The 19,126-nt window shown below is 41.7% G+C and overlaps 1 protein-coding gene across 1 annotated transcript in view; it reads right to left on the bottom strand.

The window, feature by feature from the left end:
* Positions 1 to 19,126, bottom strand: part of LOC135500810 (rap guanine nucleotide exchange factor 4-like) — a 142,105-nt gene that overhangs the window by 22,878 nt on the left and 100,101 nt on the right. The window contains exons 6-8 of the mRNA XM_064792462.1: positions 12,432 to 12,489; positions 9,418 to 9,551; positions 973 to 1,198 (exon numbers count right to left, since the gene is read on the bottom strand). Coding sequence (XP_064648532.1) covers positions 973 to 1,198; positions 9,418 to 9,551; positions 12,432 to 12,489 — 418 coding nt within the window. The remainder of the gene's footprint in view (positions 1 to 972; positions 1,199 to 9,417; positions 9,552 to 12,431; positions 12,490 to 19,126) is intronic.

Below are 19,126 nucleotides of genomic sequence, written 5' to 3'. Positions count from 1 at the left end.
AAAAAGACTTTTAAATGGTGACAAATATGCCACTTATTAGTCAAATCTAAGTGCCTGAGCCAGGCTGACCTTGAAAAGTAGGTCAAATAGAAAGCCCATGTGGTAGACTTATTGTACACCAACCATAAAATTCATGTCACTCTGGATACAGCAAAGGCTTTAAAATAGAAAAAAAAAACCAAGATGGCCGCCCACCAAATTATTCAAAAAAGTAAAGAAAATGTATTTACAAGTGAAAAAAGTAAAAATTAAAAAAAAAAAAAAATTGACCCGAAGTGGGATTGGAACCCACAACCTTCAGAGTCATACAAGAGCGGGAAATTCAAATCAAGCTTAAACTAGGTCAACACAGATTTTGGCTCAGTAACGCCAACTGGTAGTATCAATCAAAACTACTCTTAGTAGCTTCAAGACCTACATGCATGCGGTCCTTTTCAACTTTATTTCAAGCTTCTATCTGCTTGAATAAAGCGCCAAAAAATTGTTTTGTGATTTAGGCTTTTTGCCCCCTGGTGGCCAAACTGTTAATCCTGCCGGACCCACACTTGGTCTATTCAGGAGTCCTGAAGGGTCTAAATGGCTTATAGGGAAAATCTATCGCCTATCCGCCATAGTTTTGAAACGTGCCTGTTTAACGGACAGACAGACAGACAGACAGACAGACAGACGGACATTCATTCTACCATTTACTCATATGAATAGCTCAGCTTGTCAGCTGAGCTAAAAATGCAAAATTTAAAACTACACATAAGATGCAATTTCTAAAAATTGTGTAATATAGTCGCAAATATTTTCCTGTTTTTAAGCAGTTAACATTGGTGCAGAGACCCAAACGACTGTCAGATGACCGGCTGGTATCAAGCAGCCAGTATCAGAAGGAATGCATAAGGTTGCAAGACAAGAATAAGCAGAAAGGTGAAGCTACAAGAATATCTATCTGGTAATTTGAGGAAATCTTTCCATTCGACTTACCATGGACGACGACGCCCTCTTCCAGTAGCGCCTGCCACATCCCGACAGCCTGCTGTCGCGAGTGCACATTCTGGAAGGTCAGCATCCAGTCGACCATCTCCGTCCCGATCATGCAGCGGCGATATGTGCGTAAATGGAACTTCCTGTCACGGATCATGTTGGGGTACTTCGTAAGGAGAATGGTGCGGATGACATGGCTGGCTCGTGCTAGTTTCCCTGAAGGAATCTGAAAGAAATCAGATTTAAGGATGGTGAGACCTTAAAAAGCAATCTTGATATCATGTTGGTGAAGGACATAAAGTCATGACATGGCTGGCTCGTGCTAGTTTCCCTGAAGGAATCTGAAAGAAATCAGATTTAAGGATGGTGAGACCTTGAAAAGCAATCTTGATATCATGTTGGTGAAGGATGTACAGTCAGATCACATGGTTGGTTTATGCAAGTTTCCCTGAAGGAATCTGAAAGAAATCAGATTTAAGGATGGTGAGACCTTAAAAAGCAATCTTGATATCATGTTGGTGAAGGACATACAGTCAGATGACATGGCTGGTTTGTGCAAGTTTCCCTGAAGGAATCTGAAAGAAATCAAATTTAGTGATGGTGTGATCACCTCCCAACCAATGATTGTGAGACCGTACATGGGTGATTCGTGCCAGGGATCTGAAAGAAATCACATTTAAGGATGGTGAGACCTTAAAACAATGACTGTAAGACTTTAAACCATGTTGGGGTATGCATGTACATGGTGAGAAGAACAGTGCAGGTGACATGACTGGCTCTTGCAAGTTTTCCTGAAGGAATCTGAAAGAAATCAAATTTCAGGATTATGAGACCTTAAGGTAACAACTGGGAGACCTTAAGGCAAAGACTGTGAGGCCTTAAAACAATCTGGACATTTCATTTGGTGAAGAAAACAGTCAGATGGCTGGCACATGCAAGTTACTCTGATTGATCTGAAACAAGTGATTGTGAGACGACTGAGAAATTTGCTTACCAGCAAATTTGATGGGCCCCAGGATTGTGGAGGAAGCAGTGGTACCTGATGATGGTATCCATATGCGTAGAGGGGGAGGGGGATATGACGAGAGCGGAGAAATTACTATGTCCGGAAATAGATCATCCGATAATCGAAAGTATATCATTTTTACGAAGCCTAGAGGTCTGACGTCAATAGGCATGTACTAGGCCTATACTATAGTCTATAGAAATGCACTAACGTTAGAAACCCTAAAACACTACTCATTATAAGCGTCAGGCGACCAAACACATTGATATAAGGACTAATAGGACTACAGGGAGGCTCATATGCCCTAGTGAGTCGATCGGGAACCAATCTATCAATGGTCTGCCTTGGCTTCAAATGCGCATGCGTGAACCGAGTAAGCCGAGTTATAAGCCGAGTTAACTGTTTTATATGAGAATGCCAACACACGGATTGAACTCAGGTTTAAGTGAAGTCATCGAATCGAACTCGTGTTACGTGACGTCACCAGAATCGCTTAGGAGATTTTCAAACAAATCAGAAAATCGGAGCATAAAAAATGCTTCAAAGTCATCGAAATGATCCAAATTTTGAAAATCGTTTTGCGATATTCCATGGATCAAGTTGAGTTTGATGGAACTGGGGTGAATGATTTTCCGTATATTCAGCAGTTTCGCTGGACTACCTCCATAAATGTTCATGGAAGAAGAAGAAACGAGAACCTAGGACCTGAGTGATATCAATGTGGTCTCCACTGGCAGTAGTGGTGCCCATAACAAGGATGTATAGTGACAATGAGACCTTAAATCAGGTTAAGGTACTTGGCAAGGAGAATGTTGCTGATGACTTGGTTGAAAAAATATAATTTATGGATGTTGGGACTTGAAAACAATGATATCTAATACAACGAATGAGACTAAAGTATCCGAACTATCTGACTAAACTATCTGAACATCCTACCACAGACAACAGAACTCTCCCAGAAAAGAATAAGTGCGATCTTAAAGGAAACTCTGAGACCTGAATGAGCAACAACAAAGGATTTTAGACTGGCAACTTCAACATGAAAGCTTTGGTGCTTGGGTCGGGTAACTTACTCTGGTCCAGGAACTCTCCCAGTAAAGAAAAGGTTAGACCTTAGATGAAACACTGAGCAACAACAAAAAGATGAGTCATTTTAGATGGGCAACTTCAACATGGGAGGGGTAACTTACTCTGGTCCAGGAGTCCGGTCCTACGGGTGTCTGATCATCCCCTGAGCCGTCTGATCCTAACAGAGTCTGTTCATCCCGCAAGTCGTTAATAGTCCTGATATCATCAGACACAAGACGTTTATCCTTTGTTGTCGAATGATTATTGGTAATTTGATCAGAATCCAAACATTCTCCATTTGGAACAAAGCCAATTCCAGTCATATTGTCTGCTTCTTCAGTTTGGTCGTTGTTGGATACAACGTTTAATTGGTTGTCATTGGAGACCATATTTGGTTCTTCAATATCTGTCAAAGGTAATTCACTCTTTGTTTTCCCTCTCACTTCCACAGACAGTTTCTCAATTGTTTCAGTGTCCGCAATATCCAAATCCAAATCATGTTCCTTGCCGACTGACTGTCCAACAGAAACACTCAAATCATCAACTACTCCATCCACAGTTTCGTCAGTTCTAGTTTCAGGCCCGCCTGAATCGAATCTGGAACTTTCTGTATCTTGTTCCAACTCATCCCTGGAATTTCCCTCCAAATTAGTCCTTGTTTTAGATGAATCTGTGCTCAGATTTAAACTTTCTTTGTCATCTGGTTTCAACCTGTTCGACTTTTCCTCAAGGTCAGCTCCAGGATTTGACTCATCAGGTTTAGAGCCTGTTGCATTATTTTCCCCCAAATCTGTCCTGGGTTCAGAGACGACTGCTTTCAAACTTTCTCTGGGGTCATTCTCTGGAATCTTTGCATCATTTTCCTTTGATTCATTAGGAACCACAATATTTTCCTTCGATTCTCCCACAGATTCTTTATCAGTTTTCACTTTCCGTTTAATGGAAAACCTCCTCGACAACCTCCTGCCTTCACTGCCTGGTTTCTCCCCAATCATCTTGAACTCCAAACCAGGCAACTTCATAATCAGCTTCTTCCAAGACAACGACACCATCTCCGCACTTGTTTTCTTTTTCACGTTCGCTTTACGTGACATTTCGTCAGACTCTTTGCCCGCTATCATCTCCTGCGACACGACTTCAGATTCCTCCCGAGCTTTTCTTGCTGAGTCCGCCTGCATCACCCTCTCCCACTCCTTCTCACACAATCCCAAAACACGACTAGGTTTCCTCGACATATTCAAATTCATACATTCCGTCCTCGTTAAATCTGTCGCCATGGATTCATTTCTGGCCATATGTGTTTCTGTTTCCTTACAACATTTTTTAGAAGAATCCGATTCTGCAGACGGCTTTTTAGTCAAGTCGCCCTCTAAACATGTTTTTCGGGGAAAACTGAACTCCATATGCTGTCCTCTGCCAAATTCAAACTGCATACTTGCTCTGTACGGCCTCATGGTCAGATAAAATTCTGAAATATTTCTAGTACCGGTATAATCATCCTTGGAGTGTCCAATTCTCGAAAAATCAAAACCCATCGAGTTTTTTGTCACATCTAATTCCAAATACTGATCTCCAGTCAATGGCAAACCAGCATAAGGGTTTTTAGTCAAATCCAAACCTATACACTGATTTCCAAACACCCAGGCGTCTAATCGTTGTCCCGTTAAATATGAACTTTCTGCTCTGTCGATAGCAACAGGGGTCCTCCACTGTTTTCTTGTTAAATCCAGGGGTTTTTGACTCAAATCCAACGGCTTGGTCGTCAAATCTAAACCAGCATTTTGGCGACCTTCCCAGCTCCATGCCGTTTGTTGGCTCTGAAATAATCCCCGATCTCCACGTGGCTTACTGGCTGTTTCCCGTACTGCACAATGTCTTCTGATCATTTCCCAACCTGAACATCGTTTTTCATTCAATTCATGTACTGCCGTACCGGTACAATATCGACCAAGTCCCGGTTCCGAACATGGACGTTCGGGCCAACTCAATCCTGTATGAGTTTTACCAGTCCCATCGGATTCTGAACCCTGTTTCCCAGTTGGCGCTGATCCTTTCTGCGCTACTACGCCCAGTTCCAACTCCATACACTCTTTACCAGTCAAGGCTTGCTGCCTCCTCATCAAACCTTTATGGGAAGCACACTCGCGTCTCGCACTCTCAGCATCATCTCGCAAAGTCTTTTGAGGAATGAGCAAGTGCCCTGAAGAACTACTGAAGATGGTTTCAGTCGAACTAAAACACCTGTTCCCTACCTCTGGGTTCTTTCCACCTATGTTGACCTGCATCGATGATCGGTATTTTTGGTCCCTCCCTCGCCGTTCATATGCCGAGCTATGTCTTCGAAGATGGCGCTGAAGTTTTGGGCAGCTCAGGACTTCCTTTGGGTAGGACTTTTCGTCTAAATCCATTTCGAAATGCATCACTTCAGTGGTGTCCAGTGGTGAAACTCTAGGAATGTTTAAAGGGGGAACTCCAGTTGTGTTTCGTAGTGGAACACTAGAGTGTTCAAAGGGCAAACTCCAGCAGCAGAACTCAAGTAGTATCTCGTAGTGGAACACCAGAGTGTTCAACAGGCAAACTCCAGCAGCAGAACTCCAGTAGTATCTCGTGGTGGAACACTAGAGTGTTCAACAGGCGAACTCCAGCAGCAGAACTCCAGTAGTATCTCGTGGTGGAACACTAGAGTGTTCAACAGGCAAACTCCAGCAGCAGAACTCCAGTAGTATCTCGTGGTGGAACACTAGAGTGTTCAACAGGCAAACTCCAGCAGCAGAACTCCAGTAGTATCTCGTGGTGGAACACTAGAGTGTTCAACAGGCAAACTCCAGCAGCAGAACTCCAGTAGTATCTCGTGGTGGAACACTAGAGTGTTCAAAGGGGAAACTCCAGAGGCAGAACCCCAGTCATAACCAGTGGTAGAATTCTAGCTAGACGTGTTCAAATGGGAACTCCATTGGTGGAATTCTAGAAGTGTTCAAAGGGGCGGGTGTAGATAGATAACGACAACCTCTGACTGACTCCAAATATGTCATTTTCGAGGCATCACATATCGATTCGAACACAAAACAGATTATGTTTTTTTCTTCAAATTTGAAGTGCGCTTGTATTCATGGTTGAGCAGCCATCTGCGACAGCCATTAAGGACTTGTAATTCTATCCAGCCTACCACGACACCACAAATAAAATGGACTAGATCCCGTTTTTTTCCTGTCAACTGAAGATCTCGCTCCAGAGACAACACAAGTGTCACTTGTCAACGGGCAGAGAATCTAATCCTGATGGAATCCAAAAGAGATCTAAAGTAGACAAAATCCAAAGGGATGATCTGATGAGCCATTCGAAAGCTAAATAAGCATCAACGCAGCAGAAGATACTGACAGACGTATAGACAACAACTACAAAACCTTAATCAATTTCAAGAAAGGCTCCAGACGATGTCAAAATGATTTTCGACATATGATGTTTGATCATCACATCCCGGTGTTGAAGTCAAACAGACAGCACCACTTTTGAGAGCCAGAGGACATCCACAGTTTTAATATTGAACCATTTGCACCATGAAGTCTTAACGCGTCAAGAGATGTCAGCTATATTGATTACTGCTTCAGAGTTCCAATCAATTTGAATGAAATTCTTGCAAATTCGAAAATCCATAAAATTTTAATCCGCCACACTGTGGAACATTAATCATGTCTGAAAACCGGTACATCATTTAGGATCAGGCCATAAAAAATTAATTCCATTATTGTTGACGGCCAAATAGCAATTTGAAATATCTGAAAACATTTGGGGAATGCTATATATAATTCAATCAGGTTTTTTGAAGGATTGAAGAAGAAGGAAAGGAAAAACTGCAAATATTGGAGTGACGAGCAAGTACCAGACCAGAGATTCAACGCGAAGGGTCTCATGTTGAAAACCATCAGGAATCTCTGGAAAAACACCAAGAATCCCTGGAAAACACCAAATACCTCTGGGAAAACACCAGGAATTTCTAGGAAATCAGGAAAAATCCCAGGAAAAACATCAGGAAACTCTGAAAAACACCAAGAATCTCTGGAAAAACAGGAAGAATGCCGGGGAAAACACTAGGAATCTCTGGAAAAACACAAGGAATATCAGGAAAAAGGCTCTAGCTTTGGGTACATTTATCCTGGGAGTTATTGGAGACAACTCGCTGTTTGAGAATCATTGCCCGACTCCACATGAAGTCACTTGAGTTGGTTACACCAAGGTTAAAAGAGAACGACAGCGAGAAACGTTCAACTGGAATCATATAAGATATCCTTAATACATTTCGAGATAAGAAAATAATGTGTGTGAAAGGTCTATTAATAATTGCAGGATTAACTTTATAATAGTCTCTGTGAGAGTATTATCAGATGGAAATAGCGCGGGTCATCACTTGCGTTATAGATATGTACTTTACGGAGCGAGATAAACGTATATATATAGTTCCAACGGCTTACACCCATTTATGCGACAATAATGATGACTTGAGGGAATTTTTTAATGAAATGGCCAGGGCCATTGTGCTCACCTCATGTGGAGGAAAGATGGATAAAGAGCATGGTATTGTGTCATGTAGTGTTAGGATTGATGTAGGTCCAAGCAATTACAATTTCCCCAAAATGGCCAATTTACAGTACATTCGACCTCTGTGACCTTGAAAAGTAGGTCAAATCAAAGAAGACCCGGGTGACACATTGAATGGTTGTTAGAATTAGATGCACCTATGATATAAAATTGGTGCCAATCGGGCAAGTCATTACTAGGTATAATGGCATTTTGAAGAATTTAGGATTTGGCCCCCTCCCTGGAGGCCAAACGGCAAATCAGATCGCACCAAACTTCGGTACCTGAGATCACCTAACCAAGGGGTACATGTGTACTTAATTTGTGATCAATAGTCATTGCAGTTAAGAAACGTGCCATAGTTACGGCCTGACGGCGAATTTATGCCATTTGACCTCTGTGACCTTGACAAGAAGGTCAAATTAAAAACCTGTGTGACATATACTGTATGGTGGTTAGATGTACCCATGATATCAAATTGGTGGCAATCGGGCAAGAAGTTAAGGAATAATCACATTTTTAAGGTTTTTGGATTTTGCCCCCTGGTGGTCAAGTGGTGAATCATATTGGACCAAACTTTGGTCCCTAAGATCACCTGACTAAGGGGTAAATGTGTACCAAATTTGGTATCAATAGTCATTGCAGTTTAGAAACGTGCCATCGTTACATCCTAATGACCAATTTACACCATTTGACCTCTGTGACCTTGAAAAGGAGGTCAAATCAAAAACCCGGAGGATATATGATGCACCTTTGCTAGAAGTACCTACCATATTTTTTTCAAAATTTCCCGACTACTATTAAGGGAGATATTGCATATTTTCACTTTTAATGTTTGGCCCCCTGGTGGCCAAACCATGAAACGAATCGGATTGAAACTTAGTCTCCAAGGTGTCATTACATAAGGGTACATGTGTACCAAGTTTCAACTCAATAGCTCTAACAGTTACGAAACGTGCCCTGCTAACGGACGACGACGACGACGGACGACGGACGCCACGGTATGGGATAAGCTCACCTCTGCTAAGAGGTGAGCTAAAAAGCATATCACCAACACCAGCAGTTGGCAAAAGAGCATATCTGACCAATGCCATCAGTTAGCAAAAGAGCATATCACCAATGCCACCAGTTATCAAAAGAGCATATCACCACTGCCATCAGTTATCAAAGGAGCATATCACCAATGCCATCAGTTATCAAAGGAGCATATCACCAATGCCATCAGTTATCAAAGGAGCATATCACCAATGCCACCAGTTATCAAAAGAGCATATCACCACTGCCATCAGTTATCAAAGGAGCATATCACCAATGCCATCAGTTATCAAAGGAGCATATCACCAATGCCATCAGTTATCAAAGGAGCATATCACCACTGCCATCAGTTATCAAAGGAGCATATCACCAATGCCATCAGTTATCAAAGGAGCATATCACCACTGCCATCAGTTATCAAAGGAGCATATCACCAATGCCATCAGTCAGCAAAAGAGCATATCACCAATGCCTTCAAAAAGGCAAAAAACCAATTTCCAAGATGGCCGCCTGGAGGCCAGAAAGTAGGTCATATCGCGAAAAAGAAAAATGCCTCTGGGCATATTGCCCAAAGCTACCATCACACCAAGTTTAAGACATCTTGCCCTAGTGGTGACGAAACGTGCTCCACTAACGAATGACGACGGATGCCACAGTATCGTATAAGCTCCCCAGAGGTGAGCTAAAAACTGATGTTCGGCTCTCAACTCAATATTTTTAAAACAAAAGCTCAGAAGAGCAAACAATGATTGAATACTCACTGGAGTGATTGGAGCAGCAGGGTTGAAGGGTGACTCATTCTTTCCTGTCTGGGTCTTGCCACCAGGGGGCAGCTTGGAAGGCGATGATGTGGACTTCGGCATGGTCGAGTTCTGGGTTGCCTTCTTGGCAGCGTCTGGAAGTATAACGCATTTGAAAAACATCGCTTGCGCGAGCGTGCAGGGTACACATGGTGATTGGTGAAATCGACATGTAAGGTTTATATACAGGATTCACGTGTTATTAGTCATGGTGAAATCGACATGTTATATAGGATTCATGTGTCATTTGTCATGGTTAACGTTTCACTTGTCACAATGACAACATTAACCCTTTCGCTGAAGATGACGTGAATAGCACATCATGAACTGTACATGTCCCATACAAAGTGGGTGACGTTTATAGGATGTCCACGTGGTCGCACCCTCTCTAAACACGCCAAACGCACTCTGGGATAATTAGTTTCATGCTAATAGTATAGATGGCGACATTTGAATGAAGTATATGCATTTCATGAAAAAAATCGGTCTTAAAATTCTTCATTAACATTAGTGATTATGAACAAATTTCAACTCGCGTCACACCATCTGCGACTGATAGATGGAGTATCCCAAAATGCAACAGTAATTCCCATGATGCTCTTCTAAGAGGCAATTAACGGGACGACTATATCATGTTTTATCAAAGGTGATGAAAGTTTGCGACACAAAACTGCCATTGGAGAGGATTGATGAAGACAAATTAAGTTGACTGCAGATACAGCAGAAACTCTCTATTAAGGACACCCTCGTGACTGACAAGTGCTGTCCTTAATAGAGAGGTGTCCTGATTAGAGAGTTCAAATTGAATGGAAACAACCACTTTGGGGCTAAAACTGGTGTCCTTAATAGAGAGGTTGTCCTTAATAGAGGTGTCCGCCAAGAGAGGTTCTACTATACTATCCAACACGTTCCAGCAAACCCTTTTATCATGTTTATGATCAAAGACAACTTCTTGCCTTTTAACCATTTGTCGTTGTTCCTTTAGGAAAAAGAGTTACTGTCTGCTGTTGCAGGCAAGATCTAGGGAATCAACTACAGTCCAAGTCACAATTGACATCCCTTCTGCTCAGCGTCAGTTACGCACAACATACACGCCAAGTAGCATGTCATTAACGTGCTATGTTTCGCGAAGGTTGTGCATATATTGTGCCCCCTACACAGTGGTTAGCACTTCAGTGACCCACCACTGACAAGATTTAAGGGATGTCAATTGTGATTTGGACTGTACACTTCAAACTGACAAAAGAATCACCTAAAATCCTGTCTATCCAAAACCAAGTCACACTGAACCATAGCAATAGCGCCGAGCCAAACTATTTCTTTGATATCAAACCCCTGGAGAAGTCTGTCTCATCCATTACTAAAAATCCCCGATGTCCCAAGGGCGGCCAAAAAAGTCGATAGTTCACACTTTCTAAAGTTTAGCAATCCCATATGTCTGAGAGACAAAAATGACATTCCCTTTACCTTGCAGCATCTCTGTGGACAACATGGCAATCTAGAGATGGCTTAGGCTGGGTCATTGTGTCATAATTTATTTCATTTCTAATTTCCTTGGTATCAATCATAAAAAGAATTGATATACTTAGAATGTGAAGCAATCTTACAGCACCTTACCTAGTTCCGAGTACCGCTTTCTGACAATAGGGGGCTTTTAAAGGTTATTCTTACTCTCATATTCAATTTCCATTCCCCCTGTTGGTTTCTCTGTATTTTTCTCACAGAGTACATTTCTCAAATAAATCAACTAAAATAACACTGCTTGATAAAATGCATTTCATGGTATCAAAAATTTATAAGTCAAGCTTATATATTTTTGATGGTATTATAGGCCGTCAGTTTACCTATTGGATCAAGCGCATTGATAGAACTGCCCGAATTCTTTACTCAATAAAATTTTCAACCAGTTCCATCAAGCCGATCGAATGGCTCGCAAAAACATGTTTTGCCAACCAGGAGAGCGCATGCTTGCCGTTTTGACATCATAATGTATAGCGCAGTGTTGCAATCTAACGTTGCCGTTTTAAATCATAATGCGTAGCGCAGTGTTGCAATCTAACGTTGCCGTTTTGAATCATAATGTGTAGCGCTGTGTTGCAATCTAACGTTGCCGTTTTGAATCATAATGCGTAGCGCTGTGTTGCAATCTAACGTTGCCGTTTTGAATCATAATGCGTAGCGCTGTGTTGCAATCTAACGTTGCCGTTTTAAATCATAATGCGTAGCGCAGTGTTGCAATCTAACGTTGCCGTTTTGAATCATAATGCGTAGCGCTGTGTTGCAATCTAACGTTGCCGTGTTGAATCATAATGCGTAGCGCTGTGTTGCAATCTAACGTTGCCGTTTTGAATCATAATGCGTAGCGCTGTGTTGCAATCTAACGTTGCCGTTTTGAATCATAATGCGTAGCGCTGTGTTGCAATCTAACGTTGCCGTTTTGAATCATAATGCGTAGCGCTGTGTTGCAATCTAACGTTGCCGTTTTGAATCATAATGCGTAGCGCTGTGTTGCAATCTAACGTTGCCGTTTTGAATCATAATGCGTAGCGCTGTGTTGCAATCTAACATTGCCGTTTTGAATCATAATGCGTAGCGCAGTGTTGCAATCTAACGTTGCCGTTTTGAATCATAATGCATAGCGCTGTGTTGCAATCTAACGTTGCCGTTTTGAATCATAATGCGTAGCGCTGTGTTGCAATCTAACGTTGCCGTTTTGAATCATAATGCGTAGCGCTGTGTTGCAATCTAACGTTGCCGTTTTGACATCATAATGCGTAGCGCTGTGTTGCAATCTAACGTTGCCGTTTTGACATCATAATGTGTAGCGCAGTGTTGCAATCTAACGTTGCCGTTTTGACATCATAATGTGTAGCGTAGTGTTGCAATCTAACGTTGCCGTTTTGACATCAAAATGCATAGTGCTGCGTTGCAATCTGACGTCGTACAGGACGTTATGTCATGTGTAGTGGACCTACCCGATTTCTGAAGCGTGGGCAAAGGAGTGACAACTCCTTCCATAAGCTGCTTGTATCTCTGGAACGAGAAAGTAAGGAAACATGATCAAAATTGGGAACCTCACAGATAACCCGAGATGCCCTGAGAAACTTCGTCTGAGCTCTGAAATTAAAATGATTATTGGTTCATTCAGGCCTTGGGCCTGAGACTGCATCAAAATGGTGCTGCAGGCTGTTTTGAAGTCTACACCGACTTCAAAACAAACCTTCGTCGAAAATTCACTGATATGTAACTGCAGCGTTGACGTAAATATGGAATGGTGCATTTTGAGGCCATTTGTACGGTGACCCATAGAGGACATGCGTTTATTTTCAATATAATAGAATTTTTTTTTTACAATGTGTTTTTTTTTGCCGGGTAAAAGATAATAATTCCCACCACCGCGGTGGAAATTAATATCGACCGCGGTGGAAATAATATCCACCGCGGGAGCTAATTCGTTATTGACACCGGGTGGTTATTATTTCCACCGTGGTGGATATTAATTTCCACCGCGGTCGATATTATTTTCCTTGGCGGTGGTGGGAATTATTATTTTTTACCCGGCGGTGGAAATTATTTTTTCGGCGGTGAGAAATAAATCCGACGGCGGTTGTAATTTGAGAGAAAAAAGCACATTGTAAAAAGAAAAATTTTCTATTATATTGAAAATAAACGCATGTCCTCTATGGGCCACCGTACATTTGCCTCCCACAACCTGGTGAAATACTCATGCATGGACGATAATTACCTGAATAAAATGTTTAACATGAGGTCCTGAGAAACAATATGACATACCTTGCACTCACAATGCAACGCCCACCCGACCCCGAAGCGATAACTTTTCAATAAATGTGTTTCGGGGAAAAATAATTACGATATGTTAGAATTGAGGTACAACCTGTCTTTGTAATTATATCGGGAGAAAGTAATTAGTTTGAACAAAACTATTACAAGTTCCCATTACTGCCCACAGTATCCCACGGCAGGGGAAGATATTTTTCCAACTAATGCAGTCGCAGTAATGGGCACAAATCCCGTTATGTGATATTCTGCCCATGGCCGTGGAAACATTAAATTAACACCTACACGATGCACTTTTTCATGATCATTGTCGGCAGGAAAACGTGTCAGAATGTTCGCAGAAACGGAGAAACTATTATGGGGGAAAAGGAGACTAGCTGTAGAAATAAATTAGAGTCCTGTAGGTTCTGTTCACTTCTTCTAATTCAATAAACTTTCATGAAAGCAAATACATTGACAGTTACAATTACAAATACAGATTGGAAGTCCAAATATGTGTGTTCCCAGTCTGGAGTCCAAACCTGAATGACCATGTACAATCTTTGATTTACCATGAAAACTATAACAACACAAAATCACCAAGGAGACATAATACAAACTTTGACAAATCAAACATGTTTCTGATTGAAAGACTTATACTACCGTATTTTGCTGCGTATAAGGCGCAGCTTTTTGACCCATGAAAGCCCTAAAATCGGGGGGTGCGCGTTATACGAAGGTGCGTGTTATCTATGGCCTAGCCCTAGGAAGCCACCGAATGATCACAAGATTTTTCCATCAACTCATTTCTTTTGACGGCTTTTTTGGCTCGCAACCAAGTCGGCGCATTTTATATTTTTGCACGAAAGAAAAATCGGGGAATATCGATGCACTTTGCATAGTTCACCGATGCTAACTCGCCTGTTCTGTACGCAATACATATTAGTATCCTCATTATCATTTCAGTTACTTCTATAAATGTTTTTGAGGGTCCTTAGCGGCAATATTCAGAGCGTGGATGCGAGATAAATCCAAATCGATAAATCAGCTGATCGTGTGCCGCCATGATTTAACATCAAAGCGAGGCTTTTACGAAGGAAAGATAGGCAGCGGGCATCTCAGAAGTGTAAAATGTACTGCGTGTTATACGTAGGTGCGCCTTATGTCTGGATTTTGTCTACGGACTCAATGGGTGCGCTTTATACCCCGGTGCGTTTTATACGCAGCAAAATACGGTAATTACACTTGCCAATCAAGCGTCTCCAACTTGTTTGAACATACTTGATTAATAAAACAATGACCTTATAGTGAAAGAGTTAAACCCTCAGTAACCATTGTTTTCAAAATAAGCTAACTAGTTTTGTGTTTTGACATGTTCGATATGTCAAATATTCACCTTAAACATTATGAGAAATGATAACTTGTAAATTTATACTTTTGATGAAAAGTGCACCATAAAAAAACCCTGGAGAAAGAATTCCCCGATTGCCGAGCATCTTAACAGGCCTTCCAACTTACCGAGCAGGCTGCCCTGGAAAGTGTTCCTTGAGGCCTGGGAGAATGGCTGCCTCACAAGAAAAACATCCAAAATGGGCACTCGTTGGTAAATTTTCTAAACAAACAGTGTGTACATCTGGTAACATGAACAATATGTCATCATATGCACTAAATTTCGAGGTAAATTAACCAGCCGGTTACCCTGTGGTGCCCGCACAAAATCCATCCATGCATATTTTACAATTTGTTCGCTTTCCATAGGACAAACCAGCAATACTTTTTTCTTTTTATTTGATGCAAATCATGCTTATCGACAGATGAACACAACAATATTTCGTTGAAAGACCCAACAACACAGTTTTTCTAATTTTATTAAAACAATTCCTTTCCCAGGACAGGCAAGCTCGGCAAACTGAAAGGCCTGATGAGATTCTCGGCAATTTGGGATATAGGCCCATGTACATGACGTGCTACATTGTATACCCGTCACCTGCAGCGAAAGGGTTAAACTGTGAGCAAAAAGCAAAACATAATCTCGTATGGGAGTGAGGTTGAAAATGGCCTGAAAACCTCACCTGTAGTTCCACATCGCCGACTTTGACAATGGTCGGCTTCGCACGAACCAGCGAGTAACCGGCAGATTTTCCGGGAAACATTTTGCACATATATCAGTATCCTATGGTTCAGAAAAGTCATCTTTAATCACATTGCTCCTCGACTCGTCTGAAATGTCTATAAGTTGGTGTCCCATTGTACTCAGATCTCAGAGTCATATCCATGGTTTATGTGGATTCATCATTGAATATGGTCCAAAATCACTTGCAAATAATTTGTAGGCCCTCATTACATAGTGAGTCAAAGGTCAAATCAGTCAAAGGTACTAATTAGGCAAAGTCACTGTTGATGTTCCTTCTGTATCAGTTTAAATAGGGAATGGAGAAACAAAACAATTTAGATTAAGAAAAACTTTGCTCAGTGAGCTACCTGCCCTCAAATGCCACACTGGAAGCCAAGCTCAATGTGTCACCTCCCCTCAAATGCCGCACTGGAAACACTACTCAATGTGACACCCTCCCTCAAATGCCTCACTGAAAGCCAAGCTCAATGTGTCACCTCCCCTCAAATGCCGCACTGGAAACACTACTCAATGTGACACCCTCCCTCAAATGCCTCACTGGAAGCCAAGCCCAATGTGTCACCTGCCCTCAAATGCCACACTGGAAGCCAAGCTCAATGTGTCACCTCCCCTCAAATGCCTCACTGGAAGCCAAGCCCAATGTCTCACTTGCCCTCAAATGCCTCACTGCAAACTCTGCTCAATGTGTCACCTTCCCTCAAATGCCTCAATGCAAACTCTACTCAATGAGCCACCTGCCCTCAAATGCCTCACTGCAAGAACACTTTAGCACAGTCAAACTGTGAAAACGAGACAAAATGTAACCAAAAGTTTTTGGCAGATGCAGAATACTGATGAGATAAGAAGCATAGATACAGCGTCCAGAATTCACATCACATACAACTCTCATGAGATACGATCCTCTCTTTGCGACCGATACTGAGATATTGCCTTAATTAAACCTTGATTAAATCCTGAAATGCACATAGCAAACGAAGAGAATCATTCTGCAGAATACAAATGTCATTGCTACAGTCTGCGGCATATGTCAGTTCTGGACGAGTCTTCATTCAGAGACGTTTCCTTTTTCAGACTCAAGAGTCTGAATTAAGATTCCCTAAATGAGTCCCGAATTCGGACTCCCGAGTCTACATAAAGACTCCTTCATTTTCTATTCGGGCAGAAATAAATGTACAGAAAAAAGCACTGTAAACTTCTTCTTTTTAAATTCTCAAAAATTACGCCAGGGAATGAAAAGCCGCCACTTTGAAATTGATATTCACAGCTATCTATCAATAACGTGAGGTACCTCCTGATCCAATGTTTTCACTACCCAATTTGTGTTTTCAGTGAAGGATTCCAACTTTGGACTCTCTCTCCAGAGTTTCTTGATTTGGGCTTGGAGTCTGAATTCAGACTCAGAGTGTCTGAATTAAGAAATGTTTCCGAATAAAGACTCATCCAGAACCGATGTCATACATGACTTGTGAATTAGTACAGAAACAGACTTATATAGATAATGCATGGTGTGTCCTTTGATGATCCAGAAGTGATACCTACAGACCAGACTTAATGAGTAGGTTTTTTCTTGGCCTAGTAACATGACTTAATTCATCATGGCAGTCGGATGTGTGTGCTAGGTAAATTAACGGAGCAAATTCAATGAATGCCATGGAACTTTATGTTAAATTCGACTGGACACTGGACTATATGTAAAAATGTACTGAGAAATTTTGCCCTTGATGGAATGTCATAATGTCGAAAGCTGACTGACACCTAACCCATGACAAAACAATACAGCAGTCTCTTCCAATTACAGCTTAGATCAAGCTACCAATGACCTGATCTCACACACAACATATGTCAGCCGCTAAGCCCATCTACGAATCCACCAGAAATATTTTTGGCACATATTCAAATCAAACATACCCTGTACACAACAAGACAACAGCTCCAAAAACAACTTTTTTAGACAATACGTCTCTCAGTCTAATGTCAGGTCTAAATCTCATCAGTTTTGTCATACATCTCAGCAAATCTGTCATTGATAAGAATATGATCCCTGCGCAGGCCTGAGAGCACAATCCGCAAGAAATTTCGCAAAAGTTTGAATTGAAAACAATACTCCGGACAATACGTGGTCTTGTGCTTCAATCACAGTGTTATGCTAGCTGCCCGCGTTGTCATACACAACATATGTTTGCGCTCAGGCCAGCTAATCAAATATATTGATCTGACGAGCCTCCTCCGGTAATGTCGGATGACACCCTGTGCGATCGATGTGATGTCACACCTTGTGCTACAGAAAAACACATTGAAAGTCCAATATAGCTGAATGCATTAGTGGTTTTATATGTAAACAAGCAGTAATGGCTTGAATCTGATTCTCCAGGATTGGGACAATGACCACATATTTGAGAATACGTTTTTTATATAAAGGTAGAAATGTCTCTAAGCATCTTCACTACAATGCCAAATGGATAAAACCCATGTTGTCAAACATTCCACGGCTAAAACACAAGCTGCCAATTGTCTGACAGAAAAATCTCAACTTGCCAAACGTCCCACGGATGAAGCCCAAGTTGCCAAACGTTACACAAATAGAGCCCAAGTTGCCAAACATCCAGTGGATAAACACCCAAACTGCCAAATGTCCCACAGAGAGAGCCCAAGCTGCCAAACATCCAGTGGATAAACACCAAAGTTGCCAAACGTCCCACAGATAGAGCCCAAGCTGCCAAACATCCAGTGGATAAACACCCAAGTTGCCAAACATCCCACAGATAGAGCCCAAGCTGCCAAACATCCAGTGGATAAACACCCAAGTTGCCAAACATCCCACAGATAGAGCCCAAGCTGCCAAACATCCAGTGGATAAACACCCAAGCTGCCAAATGTCCAACAGATAGAGCCCAAGCTGCCAAACATCCAATGGATAAAAATGTTGCCAAACGTCCCACAGATAGAGCCCAAGTTGCCAAACGTACCAGGGACAAAAGACGTGAAACCATTTTGTCGGAATGGTGTGATTAAGTGGCTTGAACACTTGGCTAGCGTGGCCTAGGTTCGACCACAGGTGTGAACCCTTCGATTGAGACGTAAAATCGAGGTTCCTTGAATGTGGTGTCGATGTCAGGACGAGGAAAGGACCCAACCAAGTCAGAAACAACAGTGGCTGCCACTGGACGCAACATGGGGTCAAAGACAGAGCCACTAGGCCAATAAACACAACTGCCGCTTAACCAAAGTGGCACACAAAGTTGCTTATCCTGTCTTGGGGGAGGAAACTGGAGAACAGCACCTCCAAATGCAGAGCAAGCGCTGATATAGGAGAATAAAAACGTCTAGCTACAACAATAGGGCTTATGTTTGACATCGAGGCGGAGCTTGTAGAAACCTAGTTGTGTGCGAAAGACATCTTCTTGTCTACTGGACCTATCAAACATTTTCAAGTATTTGCAGATGCCCAAAATTATAATAAATCAATACTATGAATAAATAAATTCTATAAAATCCAGTAATACATGTAGATCCTATCATAATTATCTGATCCTATCATAATCCTCGCGTAAACAGTCATAAACACTGTCATAGCTATCCTTCCTTTTACTGCGTTTGTCAAACGACTGTGCTATCCACAAGCTCGTCCTCAAAACGGTCGACGTAATCTCTGATCCTCTAATCCACTAATCCAGTAAACAACTGTATTACAAATCCACTTTTCCACAGAGAGCATACCTCAGATTATCATCAAATCTTCTCAAATGATAAAACAAACTA

Source organism: Lineus longissimus, chromosome 16, assembly GCF_910592395.1.
Source record: "Lineus longissimus chromosome 16, tnLinLong1.2, whole genome shotgun sequence".
Classification (NCBI taxonomy): domain Eukaryota; kingdom Metazoa; phylum Nemertea; class Pilidiophora; order Heteronemertea; family Lineidae; genus Lineus; species Lineus longissimus.
This window is presented reverse-complemented; position numbering and strand designations above follow the sequence as displayed.